The 17,670-nt window shown below is 35.6% G+C and overlaps 1 protein-coding gene and 1 long non-coding RNA gene across 4 annotated transcripts in view; one reads left to right on the forward strand and one right to left on the reverse strand.

Moving 5' to 3' along the window:
* The first annotated feature begins 2,255 nt into the window (after window positions 1-2,255).
* The window catches only part of LOC113444256 (venom nerve growth factor 1), a 64,248-nt gene continuing 48,833 nt past the window's right edge, over window positions 2,256-17,670 (forward strand). The window contains exons 1-2 of one of the 3 annotated variants that reach the window (XM_087931988.1): window positions 2,256-2,662; window positions 3,279-3,337. In XM_087931988.1, the coding sequence (XP_087788114.1) occupies window positions 3,332-3,337 (6 nt within the window). In that variant the 5' untranslated portion in view covers window positions 2,256-2,662; window positions 3,279-3,331. The remainder of the gene's footprint in view (window positions 2,663-3,278; window positions 3,338-17,670) is intronic. The other 2 variants (XM_087931990.1, XM_087931989.1) reach the window with 2 other exon arrangements.
* On the reverse strand, window positions 9,718-11,561 carry LOC148126075 (uncharacterized). The gene is made up of 2 exons (XR_015742746.1): window positions 11,420-11,561; window positions 9,718-10,013 (listed from the first exon to the last, which is right to left on the reverse strand). It is a non-coding gene; the product is annotated as an uncharacterized LOC148126075 (long non-coding RNA).

Raw genomic sequence — 17,670 nt, forward strand, 5'->3', positions numbered from 1 at the left:
TTCTCTCAGCCATAGGAAGAAGCTAATGGCAAACCTCCTTTGATAATGTTGCCAAGATAATTGCATGATGGTGGAGTTGTTCCTAGCACAGCCCACTACAACTTATATCTTTTTCTACTAGGTTTCCTAGTAGGTTTTCTACTAGATTTTATTAAATGCTCCAATGAAGAGTATTATGTCTACCACATTCCTTGGTTAACTAAATTGATAATTTTTCAAAAAAGGAAACCAGTTGGCTTTGGCATGTCCTGACAAGTAATACTTTCTCCCTGCTTGATTGCAAACCCAGTCACTTAATAATTCATTCCAAAGTTTTGCATAAAACAATGCATAATCATATTGTAACTTTACAGTTGTGTATTACTGGTGGAGAGAAGATACAAGTGACATGTAGGAAAGTGTAGGAACAGGAATCAATAGAAATAAAGCTTAAATTTGTAATTACTGTATATAACATTATCATCAGCACTCATATCAGGGAGAAAAGAAAGGCAATTCCACTTAGGAATTAGTTCAATTTATTCTTTGATAAGAAGATACATGTTGAACCCTAAATTAACTTTTGTAGTCTGAGTTAACAAGGATGGTCCATATCTCAAAATTCTGCCCTCTGCTGGATGGAATCAAAATAGAAATGTTAAATTATATTAGGAATATTTGTGCTTGGGAGCTGAGAGCTGTCTGCTCTAAGCAAGAGAGGTTCATGATCTATTTTGTTCTAGTCAAGAAGATGTAACATATGAAAGGAGAGACAGCTCAGTTAATATTAAACATCTTTTGGTATAGTTGATGCAACAATAGTTACTGTGGGTGACCCGGCCAGCCATATAAATTTATTTAATATATAAATCAAACTGAAAAACTAACCAAAAAAATGCTCCATATTTGAGGCTCCATGCAAGAGATCCAGAGAATCCCTAGACATCAATGTTGTAAATCTACTTGATGACTGTCACCACTGGCCTGGTCCTTACCTTGTAATAATCTGGTAGCCCTGTATTATCAAAGACACGGGGGAGATTGAGATTTTCAATGGCAAATAGGTCAGCCTTCCCTCATGCTGGTGCTACCAGGTGAATCAAGCAATAGCTCTGCTGGCCTAAGAATTCAGGGACCTGAGGTCTATACGTTTGCAAGGCATCCTCTTTGGAAAAAGCTGCATCAGACCTAAAGAGCATCTAGTAGTCTATATGGAATGGTAAAGGGGTGTTCTCTTCATCAGTTTTGCCAATACTTTATTATTACATGAAGGAATCATAGACTGCTTTGTTAATGGTATCAGATCACATAATTTGCTATTATGTAATACACTCTGGCCTTTGAACTGGTTTTTAAAGAGCACTCTTTGCATTCTTTGATGCAAGACTGAGATGCTGATTTTCCTCTGAAGTCTCAGCATTTCCCGACTTCACTGTCCCCCTATTTCCCTTCCCCTCCAAGAATGGATATATCTCTCAGGTTAATGTCTGTAGAGATTCTCAGTCATCCAGGTCATGACTGAGGGCACCTCAGGTTAATGTTCCGTGTATTTCCTGAAGTCAACTGTGATCCACAGCTTTGCTCTTTTGGATGCCACAAGCCTTTCACGCTATATACTAGCGAACATTGGTTTGATTTGATCAACAGGCCAAGCTACAAAGTAGCTGCGGGGTTCGCTGCAGTGTCAAAATGTGTCTTGATCGCAAGACTGTAAGACTGTTACCCGTCCGGAAACCGGTTGGGAAGTTATGCGTAAGACTACCGGACCACGTCGAAATTCCATTCAGTTGGAATTCGGTTCAAATCGCAGGAACTTCCAAAAGCGCTTTTCGCCCTCGATTTGATTCCGTCGGTTTGCCGAGTCATTATTTAGTTTCTACTGGCGAGTTTTTGCTTTTCGCCTAATCGCCACTTAAAAAAAAAAAAACAACCAGCCGAATTCCCTGCCGCTCGAGCCTCCTCGAGACCGGCGTCCTTCGACGTGACTCCCGCCGACCCGGCGTTCCATGAAAGCCTGGCGTTCCTAACTGGGTCGTTCCGCGCTTCGTTAGGCGCTGCTTCGACTCCTAACCGGTCCCTTGAATCATTGATGGCCAAGGGGGAGACAAAACTTCGGACTTTCTTTCAAAGCGCCCTTGAACTGCGCTTCACGTCAGGCCAATGCCAAAGACCCGCCCGCTGGCCGGCTGGGGATGGCAGGGGGCGGGAGGTTCTCCGGGGGTCCAGCCTCCTCCCTCGCTCAGAAATTGGAAGGCTCCGGAGTCGTGGCTCACATTTCCACTAATCTTCCTCAGGAGACGGGGTTTGAGCGCGTGCCTCCGGAGCGAAGCAAGGAAGCCCCGCCGAGCAAGGGGGAAAGCGGCGGGCGGCCTCGGGCGGCGGACCAAAGCTTCTCCTCACGAGGTCAGAGAAGCTCCCCGTCGGGGCCTTTCCGTTCGGCAGCCGGGCGAGTCCGCGAAGCTCCCCGGACGCGCGTTTTATGGCGCTAGGACCCAGGCAGAGCGGAGCGAGTTCCGAATGAGGCTGCGGCGGCCGTGTGAAAGTGAATGGCTGGGGTGCGTCGGGAAAGTGGCCACGGAGCAAGGCGCCTCAGGATTCCCGGCGGGCTGGGCAACGGCGCGTCCGGCGGCAACAGCAGCCCCTAGGGGGTCTCTCTCCACCTGCCCGCGGCCGCAGCGCTGAGGTAAGTGGAGCCCGCCGGCGTTGCGAGGGAGAAAGTCCGGGGACCGGGCGCCTTGGCGGGAGTAGCGGACTCCGGGATTTCTTTCCTTAGGCTCCAGGGCTGAAAAACCTTCGCGGTCGCGCTGTAGTGAGGCACCAGCCAACTTCAAGCGGCCAGTTCTGTTGGCTGCTGCCACTGATTAGACCCAACGTTTTGGTGGAAGATCTTGTGTCTGCCGGCGGGGAAGTCCGTCTCCCTGTAACATCTCCAGGAAGACATCTGGACGTGGACTCGGATAAGCAGCTCTGGCCCTTTAGGGGCTTTACCTTTGTTTTCAATGGGAGCGAGCTCTGCCCCCAGCCCCCCAGGCCTTTCTACTTTTTAATCACCCGACAGACACTAGTCGGGTTGCATTTCTACAGTCAGGTTCTCCCGCCCCCGCCTCAAAACTCTCTGCTTCTCTGCCTAGCGAAAGGATGGAAAGTGAGGGCGCTGCTCGCTGTTTCTTTTTTGATGATCAAGCTGTATTTTTAGAAGAGAAACGCCAGACAGGGAGGAAAGAGGTGCGATCAATTGAGAGAAGTTTCTCTGTTTCTGTAGCCTGTCGGAAGTTTATGGTTTTTTTTCCCTCCCAAAGGATGTATCAAATGAAGGACAAGAACATCCACTGGAAAAGAGGAAAGCCATCATATGAAGGTCTGTAGGAGATCACTGGGAGCTGAGCATGGCTATTGACAATAATAGGGATCCACTGAAATTATGCCAGAGGATGGAAAGGCCACAGGGTGGAGTAGAAATGAAACAATACTATTTCTGGTGCCCTTTCAGGGTAAATTTTGATGCTGAAAGTAGCTTAGAAGTTTCACAAATAACATGCCTTAACTAAACTTGGGGGGCGGGGGTGGGTGGGGGGAGGTTGATCATAAACCTTATAGCTGTTTCCTAGTGTTGGTCATCATCAGTCTGCAATATCAGCATTTTTGTCAATCAGTGAACAAATTAATATAAAGCACACATGCGTGCAATATTGTGAATAAGAAAAGATTACAAATTTTGCAACCATTTTAAAACCAACAATAAGAAAAGCAGTATAAATTATTGCTGTTCCTAGCTGTGACCCATTCCATGGCATCTGAAGATCCACTTTGCTTTACTTTTACTGTAACTAACTTGTGGCTTATGTTGACTAAATCTTGGTTATGTCAGTAGCTATTCTCATTTCCTATTATTCCCTATGGATTTTTGGATTTTTAAAAAAATGTATCCAGTGGACATCCTGTTTCCCTGTCCAGTCTGAAATATGCACAGATAATTTATAAATAGTTGCTTGCCAGCCTGATTTTCCAAACTTACTGCTTGGAAAGTTGAAAACTATATTAGTTAAACTAATCATGTAGTCTAATATCTTAGTCCAGCTGAGCACATAACTACCCTTGAACTTTTGGTTATTAAAATGTGCTTTTTTGTGAGAACTTCACTTTTGTGGATAACTTACAGTTGCCTTGTTATTACGATGCTTTTAGCGTAGGCATAACTAACTGATATATATTATAATAAACTTTTATGGATTTATGAAACTTTCTTATATACTTTGAATGACCATGAGAATCATGTCCTTAGGGTCCATAGAAATCTTGAAATAAAGCTTACAAGTCTTATTTCATTCTCATGACAGTGGGATAATAATGAGCAAATGGCAACTTACTTGGATCTGGTCTTAATGTTAGATGTCTAAATCATTGCTAAAAGATCTGGGGAACATCTGGAAACATTGTTGAGCAATACAATCCTTTTCAAAGGACTATAATAATTGTTCAAAACCTGAGAAATGCAGAGAACTTGCCCTAAAGGGACAGCATCAATTTTGGTGCTTCTACTGTTTTGTGCTTTCACCAAGTTATTATATGGCTACAAGTAGCAACTCTAATTTGAAAAGAAGTCATTAATTTTATTTGCTTTAATCTGTTAGACAGTGTAGCTTCTGTATGAATAGAAAATATATGATTACATTGTTGCTGAAATTAAACTCATATGTGGATCTGAATACATATTAGTACTATTGTTTAGATTTCACTTGCAATTAGGTATAAAGATTCATCTTCTGAGTCTAATGTACACTTTTATAAGTTCTAGAAAAGAGATGCATCTATTACAATTAAACCATTTAATTTTGTTGCCTTGTGGCCATATTGTAATCACTAAACATTTTTGCTTAGCAATCAAAAGCTAACATGCATAGAAAGAATGAAAAAGAGCCTTGATCATATAATGTTATCCCAATCTTGTGGAATATAACTCTCCCATATCATGTTTTCTTTAAAAAAAAAACACAACATAAAAATAATGTCCTTGTCTACTTTGTGGTTAAAGCAATGGTGACCTCTACTGGAAATCTCCACCTAATCCAGTATATGCCCTCTGATGAGTGTTTCTGAAACAATTCATGCTTAACAACTTCCATTTAAAGCAGACATCAAACAAATCAATCAAATTCTAAATTCCATTACAATTAATGCATTATATGCCTGCCAAAATGTACATGGAATCATGCTGCTAAAAAATTGAAACAAGCCAAAACTAGATTACCTCTGTTTTTGGTTTATGTATTACATTGTGGCTCATATTATATATAAGATCTAATTTTCAATTATATCTTCTACCAGGAACCCTTGTGATTCTTCACAATAAAGGAGTAACTGTAATAATAAGACAAAGTATCAGGAGGAAAACTCTTTCCATGTGAATATCTCATTTTTTAGAGAAAAATGTGTTATTTTTTATTATACATTAAAAATTGAAAATTGTGTTCTAGGATTAATTCACTGGTAGGAGCAGGGAGAATACCTATGCTTTTGTCAGGAGACCAAGGAAGTAGATATACAATGGTTCAGAAAATTAAAAGAAAATGAGATTTTTTTTCCCCCAAAACACCATATGACTGTCCATTAATGTTGCTTGCTTACTAAATGTATCTGTAATTTGGTTTTAATTTCCTGAACAAGTAAAACTTAATTAGAAATAGACAACATATAAGATTATTCATGATGGTCAATAGAAACAAGAAATAGCCAAATAGCATAAATTTTAGCAATATTAGTAAACTAGAGTTTAAGAAATAAACTCTGTTGATTCAATTATATTTTATCTGCCAAGAAAGAGCTGTTTGTTGGTTCAGAATAAAGAGTTACATCTGCTAAAAACTGCATGGAGCATAAGCAAGCTATTTGTTAATAGAATATAACCAAATTGTGCTGTGATACTTAATATTAAGCTAATATAAATACTCTAAAATTTGTTTAAGTCTGCCATTTCAGTCAATTTCAGTGCAGTGACTATTGTGTTGGATGGACCACTAGTTCATCTGTCTGATATTATCTTTCTGGCATCTCTTGTCTGTGTAACCAGGTGTCTTTTTGGCCCTCTGACAGTGGCATATGTGGCATTCAGTTGGAACCAAAGGCAATATCATTTCCTCTCTAACTAGGAATGCTTTAGTCTGTCACTTCCAAAAGAATGGTTAAACTCAACTGTTAACATTATAAAATCTGACATCCATCCTTCTTAAATCATGTTATCAGTGTAATATATTCAGTGTAGCATGATCAGTATGTACTATGGCTGTGTGCCTTTTCTTTAAGGGTCTTTTAAATAAGGACAGGAAAATTTTATTTGCTTCTCACTTTAATGCAAAGATATCCAGTGTGTACTTCCCAATCTGATACATGGACAAGGAAGCAAATATACCTTGATATGTCTCTATGTTTTGAACTTTGTGGTGCAGTATGCCATTCAAAAACTGTATATGCTGATCGATGCATCACATTTATTTTGTATTGAAATCCCAGTAATTCAGTAGAATCAGCCTACAGGTATTAATGAATGGTACCAAGCTGCAGAATTAGTTATTCCTGGCATTTTATCTCCTACAATTTATCTTGGAAATTTTTTCTCATTCTTTTTCCTTACATTCAGAATTAGATGAATAAGATTATATATTTATATTTTTCATATATCTATATCAACATAAAACTGTAAGATATAATATAATGAAATTATATCATTTTCAGATATTTGAAATGTCATAATATTAAGGCGTTACTAGACAACCTGTGATTTGCAGGATCATTGTTTCATAGATGTTTCCTTATCTAGACAGAAACAGAATTACCAGTGGGAATGGGCGCAAATTCCAAGTTCCTGCTAGCTTCACCATAGCTGATTGTTCTCCAGCAACCAATGTCTACCTAGCCTTTGGAGTGCTAAGGTGGAAAATGGTCTACTGAACCTCTGAGTGGCAGTGCAACAACAGCATTGAAATGATCACCAATTTGCCAAATGTAATCTCTCGAGAGTCATGAGTCTAGATGTTGGAGACATTATGTTAAGTTAGCCCTAGTTCAAAAAGTATTGCAGCCAGTTAAAGGTTACAGACACAAGAGCTTTAGTATTGTATAGACTGACCATTTTGAATGCATCATTCTTATTGCCCCAAATCAGAAAATTCCATTGACTTATTTTTTAAAAATATACAACTTATTAAATACATTCTCTTACTTTTATTACTATAGCTTTTATCTGATTTTAAAAATATGATGAATTTAGCACAATGCATAAATATAGCTAATTCATTTCTCACTGAATGATTTGCAGCTGTAGTTGGTATATTTTAGTATTAAATACATAGATTAATTTCCTTTTCTCCAGAGAATGAAACATAGGATAGAGTCTGTGTATTATGCTTAATTGTGAGCAGAGATGCATTATACTTTTTTATGGTGAGTTTGGTTAGGATTGCTTCTTTAAAATAGCATTAAGCATACCCTTTAAGCAAAGAATTGGCTTCTGTTGTCTAAAATGTATTTTGGTTGTGGAATTAACATTTTTTCACAAGGCAATTTACAAAACAAAGACAAGTAGCAATTTAATTACTAGAGAAGTTCTGGTGTTTCCTTTATTGATGTTTGGTCTTTTTATGTTTTTAAACATTCTCTATGCAAAAAGATACAAAAGAAAAATATAGAATAATTAAACAAATCACAAAACTACATTTACCAGATGTACTTAAAAACCCCAATCCTTACATAAATGACAATAATGTGGGCCAATTTCTCAATAGTCCTCAAATCAAGATTTCCAGAAGTAAAAGTCTTTAACTTGAATACAGAAAACAGACTGGATTTATAAGATTCTTGTAAGTCTTACAAAGACTGAATATCAATCAAACCTTTTATATTTTGGGGTGGACTGTAAAAGCAAATACCTTCCAATTTCATTAACTTTCTGTTTCTTACCAGCTATTAATATACATTATAGTTCAAAATATTGCATCTAAAAAAAATCAGTGACAAAATTAATATGTGAAATAACATTTTACCCAAAAGGTTGTCACGTTAAAATCAAGAACTTCTACAGTTGCATTTTGAGCACTAGAGTTCTAAAATTTAGGTGAAGTATAGATTTTAACTCTGTGAAAATTTGATATGACTGCTTAAAAGGTTTCCATAGACATTAGGCATTAGATATTCTTTATTTCATGTCTCTCTGTACTCTCCAACATTTAATTTGGTGTATTTAACAACAATTGTTACTATTTATTTAATATTAATTTATAACAGATGTATTCAATTCTATATTACCAGTACTAGAGGGAATTCTGACGCATTTAGAGCTATCAGTTGATATCTATATGTTTATATGATATTTTATCAGAAGATATTGCCGCTCTGAACTTTCTAGCAAATAATAGGATGATTTGCACTAAAGCTCCAAAGCTCAAACAGAGGAAGTTTCTGAGAGGTGCCTGCTTATACTTTTGTAAAGAAGCTATGTCTTCCCATAGCTAATGTTGTAGCCATTCCAGCAGCTACAATGCCAGGAAAATTCATATTGAAGTTAAGAAGATTCTGCTCTCTCTTCTTACATTGCAACTTTTCAGATAACAAAAATGGCCATCTAATTCTTTTATTTGATTTATGATATGTACATAAACTCTATATTTGACTCCAAAATCCTTCAGAATAATAACTGTATTGTTCTTTTCAAGTTGGAATTCTTCCTTCATGTCAATTTTGTTTTGTGTTTCATGATAACATTAGAAAAATAGGTTGCTGGTTACCCCTTACCCTGGATACATACACACTTTGAGACTCTCAAACCTTAGTGTCTAATGGAAGAAATTAAGGCTCCCAGGAGTTGTTTAAATTATAAAGCAATTTGCATTAGTTTTACATAGAGTGTACTGTTTGACTTTTGTGTTTTTAAATTATATGAAACTCAACTGGAATCAGTAAGGCTACATCAGTATTACTGTAAACCTACATCAGTATTACTGAAAAGGTGGCTGCATTTTAAATTTACACAGAGTTAAAAGGCCATTTAATTCAGTTCCCATTCCTGAAAAGTGTCATCCAGCTCCTGTTTGAATTAGATCCACAGATAAAAAGTACCGTTACACCTGTGACTACCCAGCTCTGTTGTGAACTACTTGTGTTATTAGGACATTTAAATCTGTCCTCTTATAAGTTAAATGGATTTGATTGATTGGCAGAGAAGACTTCATTTTTCTTTGGGGAGAAAACTGCTTTCATGCCTTGTTTTAATCTTCTATTGTGCAGTTCCCTCCCATTGTCTGTAGAACTTATTTTATGACTACTGTCAGTTTTTATTCTTCTTCTGTGAACTCATTCACTATGTCTATAGTCTTCTCCAATCTGTGCTGGGCTATGATATCCATCATCTCCAAGGGATCATGGACAAATGTTGGTCTATATGTTTCTTAAAGTCTCTTACTCAAATATAAAATTATGTCTGTGTTATACCTTGAATGTACTTTTATGAGATTTATTATGATAATGGGTTTCAAAATGGAGCTCCAAATGTAGTTAAAATATGAGACTATTTAAAAGCACTTTCATTCTAAAGATTCATTCATCTCATTACACTTGTAAAAGTCCAGGCTTCTTCGAGGTTTAGTTCAACGTATATGCGGATCAACAGATTGACCATCTGACATCTTTTAAACTTAATTTAAATGTTAAAATTCTTATAAAATGAAGACAAACTTCATGGACAATAAAAACTTTAAAATATTTTAAATAATGTATCAATTTTGCTAGCAAACAATATTTTGAAAATCTAGAAAAACTATATCCTTGGATTGCTCTGTTTCTGTTTTTCCATCTGTATATGTCAGTGTTCGTTTAACAAACTTTTTTATGAAGAAAGAAATATTTGCATCCCAGGACACATTCTTTCTTCTCTGTCCAAAGATTCTGACTTTATGGTATTACTGGATTTATAGGAAGAAGGGCCCTTTGGCAAGTGGCCATATCAAATTCCATATGATTACTCTTTCCAGATTATTCAACCAAATCTGGAAAGGATAATATGCATTGTAAAAATATATTCTGATTAAATTGCTAGAACAGTAGGCAATCACAGCCCACATTCTGTATACTGACTTACTTTACGTGGCATCCAAGTTTCCAAACCATAGTTCTATTAACATGAACTCCAAGGAGTTTATTTTAAAACAGCATATTATCTACACAATTGCTTAGTAAAGTTTTCACTATTCAATGTACTTAAAAGTGAACATTTAAAAATGTCATGGGTGCCTTGAAAGGTAAAATATGATTATGAAAATAATTCCAGAATTATTTACCTTGCCTAAAACTTATTTCATTAATGATAATTTATTATTAAGACAGAATTTTGTCTTCAATATATATAAACCATCTTGGTCTATTAAAATTGATGCTTTGGAATAATTCTTTGGAAGCCAAATTGAATAATCTGTCCTATGATCAAGCATTGCTTTTGCTATTGTTGAAGGCTGTTTAAAACATAGACAATTGTTATATGTGTGTTGCATAATTACTTTTCATAATTAACCTTTCCTTCCAAAATGGTGTAATACTATGTTAGGCCAGTAATACTGTATAAATAGTAAGTTCATTTACTGGTAGAACTTATTTGATTATAAATGTGGGCTATAAATAAAAAAATTAAATAAACAATCAAACAAATGACATAAATTATTCCTTAATATTTTGACAGACTGATAGAAAATACCATAGTGGTGTTATCAGTGAATTTCCAGCACATATTGGTGTTTGGAAGTCTTATTACAATTCTTGTTTAACAGAACCACTATTCTTTCTTTTCTTGTAGGTGCAGGCATAAAAAAAATCACAAATAAGATGTTTGAGAAATCCCAAATTTGTGCTGGGAAACTGTGTAATTCTCATTGCGGTGAAATAAACTCAGATTAAATCATAACAAATCAGAGCTGGTCTTTGGATTCTGTAATTTCTACAGTAACAGTCACTATCCTGCTAAAAGAAAGTGGCTTGTGAGTTTCAGATCACCTGGTCTCTTGGTTCCTGCCAGCAACAGAAGGAAGCAACGGTAGGGTTAGAGTTCATCCAGATTTAATTGGTGTGCTATTTGGACCAGAATTTCTTAGCAATGGAATTTCACACCTTCATCACTACAAGATTGAATTACTGTAGGATGTGTTGGGCTGAGTTGGAAATGAGCTCAAAGCTGCAGATCGTGTAGAATGTGGCAGCCAGTTTAACTAGAGTATCTGACCAGGGTAGACTAATACTAATCCTTGAGACATTGCATTGTTATTACTGTGCCTCCAGGCCTCTGAAAAGTCTTGGGTATTGCCTTTAAAGCCCTGTGAAGCACAGTACTGAGAAATATCAGGCAGTATCTTGTCAAGAAAAAAATTATCCATCCAGTCCAGAGATCTAGATCTGTCATATGCACCTTGCTTTGTGGAGTTCAAAGGGCACAGAACCACGAACAAATCTCCTTTGTCATGTCCTTCAGCAATCGGAATACTCTCAACCAGATTCTGGCAGTCCAATCCTGTTTGTTTATAATAAGAAAGATAGAAATAATTTTGCTTGAACTTTCTTTCAAGCCTTAATAGTTCTTAGGAGCCTTGGGCATGTGTTCTTATTTTGGGAAGGGTGGATGGTAAAGACTGCCCATCTCCCTCACAGAGTCCACACCCATCTGGGCTGAAGTAGACCATATATATTGAAAGTAAATGAACAATAGTGAAGAAAACAGATTTATTCTCTTAGCCCTGAGGATGATTTGTGAATATTGCATATTTTTGTTATAAGATTGTCAACCATGGATTTGAGTTCTTGCAAAACTTTTAAGTGAACTGGTATCCATCCAGTGATTAGTCCTTTGTGATTTGTCAGTAAAGACTCATAGTCCATCTCTTGTAATCTCAAGTTGTCACAGTTCTCTCTCCTCTCTTCCTTAAAAAAAATACCTGTCTTACATAATTCACTAACTTTACCTTTCTGGTTTTAGTTTTTGTTTCAAATTTTAGAAGTACAACTCCCTTTTGCTTCTAAAAAACTTTCTTGGCATAATAATAAATTTGTCTACAGCAAAAGAATAATGTGCTAGCAGTAGATGTCACTGAAGTCAATAGTATTAAGCCCAGCATTTCTTTCTGTTGTCCTGGTTCTACTAGAGTTTTGCTGATAGTTAGCTATCAGAGAATGCACTGACTTCCAACTGAACACGTTCAGGCAAGGATACAGGAATTCACCCAACAGCAGATATAGTGATTTATTTGGCTGTGCTTTGGGGGATTTTCCTCTGTCTTATTTAAAAGTGACAACTGTTAAAAATGAATGAGTATGTCTTTCTTTCTCACCAAAATTTTTCCTTAACATTGAAGTGCAATAAACATGATTACAACTTGCAACCTAGCAATGGGTCATTTATTTTGTTTTTACTTCTATGACAGGCTACAATTTGAAGCTATTATTTTTAAAGATTATTTGCTTTCACAAAGAGATGGTAACTGTTTGGAAAACTGATAAAAAATTAGATTCTGACAGTTCTGCACCACAGGAAAGAAATTAGCAAGTTTTCTTGTATAATGAGTAGTAATTACTGCAATGACATTTTCATATTGCATGAAATGCGTTTATTTTTCTTGCTTTTTTGAGTACTATAAACTGATTTTGTTTACCTTTATGGATCTCATTATATTTTTCAGCTTTATATTATATTATTATATTATATTTATATTATGTTATTATATTCATAATATATTATAATATATTTTTCATCTTCCTTATATTAATCAAAGACTTTTGAATAGATAAAACCTTGCTCGCTTGTATGCTATTGCTTGTTTTCTATACAGCCAGCTGAAATAAAAGTTGAGAAAATGAAATATAAGTTGTAACACATTGTTGGTCATTCACATTTTCAATATTTAGAGACAAAACACTTTCTTTATTTTACATGATAATATAATGAAGAGGATTGTGGATGATGTGTTCATGGGGGGGTATGAGAGAGGTAGATGAGTAAAGTTTTTTTGGTAATGTTAGTGCTGGATTTCATTTAATATTTTCCCTCATATCTCACTGTAGGAAAGAAGGCTGGCTATTCACCTTTCTTTCTTTCTTTCTTTCTTTCTTTCTTTCTTTCTTTCTTTCTTTCTTTCTTTCTTTCATTCGTTTGTTCATTCATTTGTTCGTTATAGGCTACAGTGGTGGCTTTAGGTTTCATTCATGTCTTCTCCAGTTAAGTAGATCAGTTAAATGCAAGTTAATTCCACTTAAGTAACTCAGTTAGCAAGTTTGAAAAAGTGTATATTTCATATCTTGGAGAGCCAGTCTAGGTTTGTTTGAATACAATTACTGTATGTTCATTACAAAGTCATTGCAAACAATGTCAGTTTGTTGTGCTTATCCTGATCTGCATCCTTCTATGAAGATGAATGGATGAAGAATGCCTGAGTTTTGAATAACTGAAACATTCATCAATTCCACAGAGAGATTTTTCTTTTACTACTTTCTTCCTATCTGGTACTCATTTTTTCCTGCAATCTCCTCTCTTCCCTTTCCTTCCCTTCCCTTCCCTTTTTCCCAAGAACTACCTTGATCAAAAACTGGTCTGTTCCACATTCCAATCCATTTCCCACATGAATTTATCTGTTGTAGCTCAGTGTCATACTACTACATTATTCCTCTTTCTCTTAGTTTTACAGACACACAATCTACTATTTTCTTTTCTTGTATTCATTAATTCATACTTTTTGTCATTTATTCCTCTTCTTTTCCAAGTCATAATATTTCAAACGCCATACTCTTCACCAAATAATGTCATGGGTAATGACTTCTGCTGATCATTCCTTTGGATTACCAAAGCTTTCATGTCTTGCTGTATATTAAGAATGAGAAAGACTAGATTAGTTTATCACTCTAGTTATAAATGTGCAGTTGTGTACTAATTAGTTTGATACTTTGGGGGCAATAAGCCAAAGTGCTCAGTTTTACATCAAGCATGCTCATGCTATTTTTTTTTAATCTCTAGAGACTTTTAAGTCTAAATATACATCACACCGATTCATATGTATATGTAGTACACTGACTCTTGTGATGTTTAAAATATTAATACTAAAGCTCAGTTTATCTTGGTAGAGAATATTGCAAGGCATTGAACTTAATTATTGGGACACCTTGTAAACTGTATATAACATAATATCCTGGTAAATGATTTATTTGGCAAGTTTTTCAAGGAAAATAGGCAACACAGAGCTAAGCAGATTAGTTGCCCAACTTGTAAATTTCCTCATATGCTTAAATGTAATGAGAATGATTAGGAAATCCTATAATAATAATTATCTAATTATCTACTGCAAATTGTCTCCTGCTGTAATATGCTTCACTTGTGGTAGACTATCTAATTTCTTTGCTTTATGTATTTAACCATATCATTTTCCAGTTTTAAGACTGATGATAGTAATCAAAAGGGAAAATATATTGCAGAGAATCAAATTGTGAACCTCAGTCTCTACCCTTAAAATCTTGTTGCATATATGATAATACATAAGATACTTTATGTAGTCATAATTTAAGTACAGATGAATTGGTTTCTACAAATGAATACAGATCAAAATTCTTTTTTCAGATACTAGTAATATTATTCATTCATTCATTTGATTTGATTTGATTTGATGTATATAGCTCCCATCTCATATAGGTAAACTTGGATAGCTTACAATAAAATAAATGAAAACAAATTAGAATGGAATGGAATGGAATAGAATTCTTTATTGGCTAAGTGTGATTGGACACACAAGGAATTTTTCTTGGTGCAAATAGTGTCAGTGAACATTAAAGAAAGATATATTCATCAACAGTCAAGAATCATGGTACAACACTTAATAAGAGACATAGAATACAATCAACAATCAAATCGTACTAGGAAACAGTCAATATAAATCGTAAGGATACAAGTGGCAAAGTTACAGTCCTACAATCACAAGTGGGAGGGGATGGGTGATAAGGAGTGATGAGAAGATTAACAGTAATAGTAGTGCACACTTTGTAAATAGTTGAACAGTGTTGAGGGAATTATTTGTTTAGCAGAGTGATAGCTTTCGGGGAAAAACTGTTCTTGTGTCTAGTTGTTCTGGTGTGTAGTGCTCTACAGCGTCGTTTTGAGGGAAGGAGTTGAAACAGTTTATGTCCAGGATGTGAGGGGTCTGTAACTATTTTCACAGCCCTCTTTTTGACTTTGCAGTATACAGTATACTCTTTTTGCAGTATACAGGTTCTCAATTGAAAGCAGGCTGGTAGTAATTGCTTTTTCTGCAGTCCTAATTAAATAAAATAGATAATAGAAAATAAAACACATAGCAATCAAGAACCATAAAATAACTATCAACAAAAACAAGATGAGCTGTCTCACACTTTTGTGGCACTAAGCTTAGTCACAAAACAAGTTTTAGTGCTTTACAAAAGGCCAGGAGGATCAGAACTAATCTAATCTCAGAGGGACTTATGTTTGAGAGGATGGGTGCCGTGGCTATAAAGGCCCACCTCTTGAGTCTTGCTAGCTGACACACGTTGGCAACAGTGCTTAGAGCATATTAGTAAATATTGCAATTATCATGCTTGCACTGTATTAGGGTTTAATTTATGAATTATTATGCTACTAGATAGAAATTAATGTGTCAAGAAATGAACAGCCTTGAAGATTTATCATGTTCCATCAGGATGAGCTACTTCATAAAGCAAACTAAGTTGATCGCAGGGATAAAATATTTTGGGGGGTTGTTCTTTTGTTTGAAAGAAAATGTGTTTGTTTTGGATGAACAACAATGAAGTATTACTGTGTAACACAGAAAAGCATTTTTAAAAATATGAACAATTAGTCTTAGTAAAACAACTATTATGCTAAAGTATTACAAATACCTGAATGCAGAAGCACCTAATATTGATTGAACAAGGGCATAATACCCAGTTTCTAAAACTAGCTTAGAAGTATTTGTATAATGATTATTATAAATAATTGAGATCTGCAGCTATGATATTATTTTCTTACATTTTAGAAACAGAAATATTGCCACTATTCAACCACCAGCAAACATAAACTTTATTTGTGTTGATTCTGGTTTGGTGTAGGGGTTAAAGGCAGCAGTCTAGAAACTGAGAGAGCATGACTTCTAGTCCACTTTAGACACAAAGACAGTTGGGCCAGTCACTTTCAACCCTAGGAAGAATGCAACAGCTAGTCATTTTTGAAATCTTGCCAAGAAAATTGCAGGGACTAGTCACAACAGTCTCCAGGAGTCACCACTGATTAGAAGGCACAAAATAAATAAATAAATTATAGATGCTAAATAGACCAACAAATGTGGAAGACATTAAGTTGGGAAATGCTGCTGTAACATTCTGCTGCAGTTTCTACTCATTCTACGTATATTCTCCTGAAAGAAGCTTATTTATTTATTTAATTATTTGATTTATATTGCTGCCTATTTGCCCATGGTGACTCGTTATTAATAATATGAGTGTAGATGTTTGTATTTGCAGTCATTCAACCAGCCATCAAAAAAATAAAGAAATATTGCCTAGTACACTGCTGGCTTCTATTTAAACGTGAATTGTGAGTGAAGGATAAGTATATAACTCCAAGCTTCTTTGTAACATTTTTATGTAAATAGTATAATTACACCTTTTGATCTGGATTGCTTCCTCAAGGCCATTTACAATAATTGAAAACAAATTTCAATTCATCTCACATAAAACAAAGAAAACTACAATTAAACTCATAAAATATTACACAACAGGAAAACAAAAACAAAAGCTACTTGAAACTTATTTTATGGCTCTGTATAAGATAGCAACTCTTCAGTAATATGGCCCTCTAGTCAGATGTGTTGTGAACAAAATGGGAACAGACGAATCAAGTTATTTGTGGAATAATGCAATTCTTAAAACAATACTGTACCAATCCATTTTTTTAAGGACAAGACAAAAGTAAAATTTCAATTTGTGCTATTTAGGCTGACACTAGCATTCATTGTAAGCAACAACAGACTTGGCTACTTATCTAATATTAAGAAATTACTTCCTTCAGAAAAATATTTGTATAAATCTCCTGTTGATGAAGATTAAGTTATGAGATTCTGTTGTGTCTGCCTTTGCGTGGGCTATGTAATAAACTGAAACTATTCACATAAGAACTGGTGTTTAAAACAATCTATGTTAATGTACAACATCACTGTAGGGAAGCATATGCCCAGATATCAAAATCTATTTGGGATTAGTGACAGTCATGCAGGCTTAATCCTAAATCTGTAAATATGAGCAGCCTAATTAACCACATTTTGAGAGAAAGCTGCTGGCATTTCAGCAAAATGCTCCATGCATGCAAAAACATAGATGATGAGGCCATGTGAACTGATTTTGTCCCACTGCTTTCAATACTTTTATTTATTTTATATCCACAGCTAAAATATTTTCATCAATTATCATCTCCTTTGTGTGCATACATTCCCTTTTCTCAATGACAAATTCACAGCTGATAATGACTCATTCACTTTTCTCACTGCTTAAATGGTGTTCCTTTTCACCATCTCATTTGTCATGTAATATTTATTGTGCACAAGGGCTAAACGCCCTTTGCCTATGATGTGGTCCTATGCTAATGCTAATAGATGTGGCTTGAAATGTTTTTTTAGT

Source organism: Pseudonaja textilis, chromosome 3 (genome assembly GCF_049901715.1).
Source record: "Pseudonaja textilis isolate UNSWEBS1 chromosome 3, rPseTex1.2, whole genome shotgun sequence".
Lineage (NCBI taxonomy): Eukaryota > Metazoa > Chordata > Lepidosauria > Squamata > Elapidae > Pseudonaja > Pseudonaja textilis.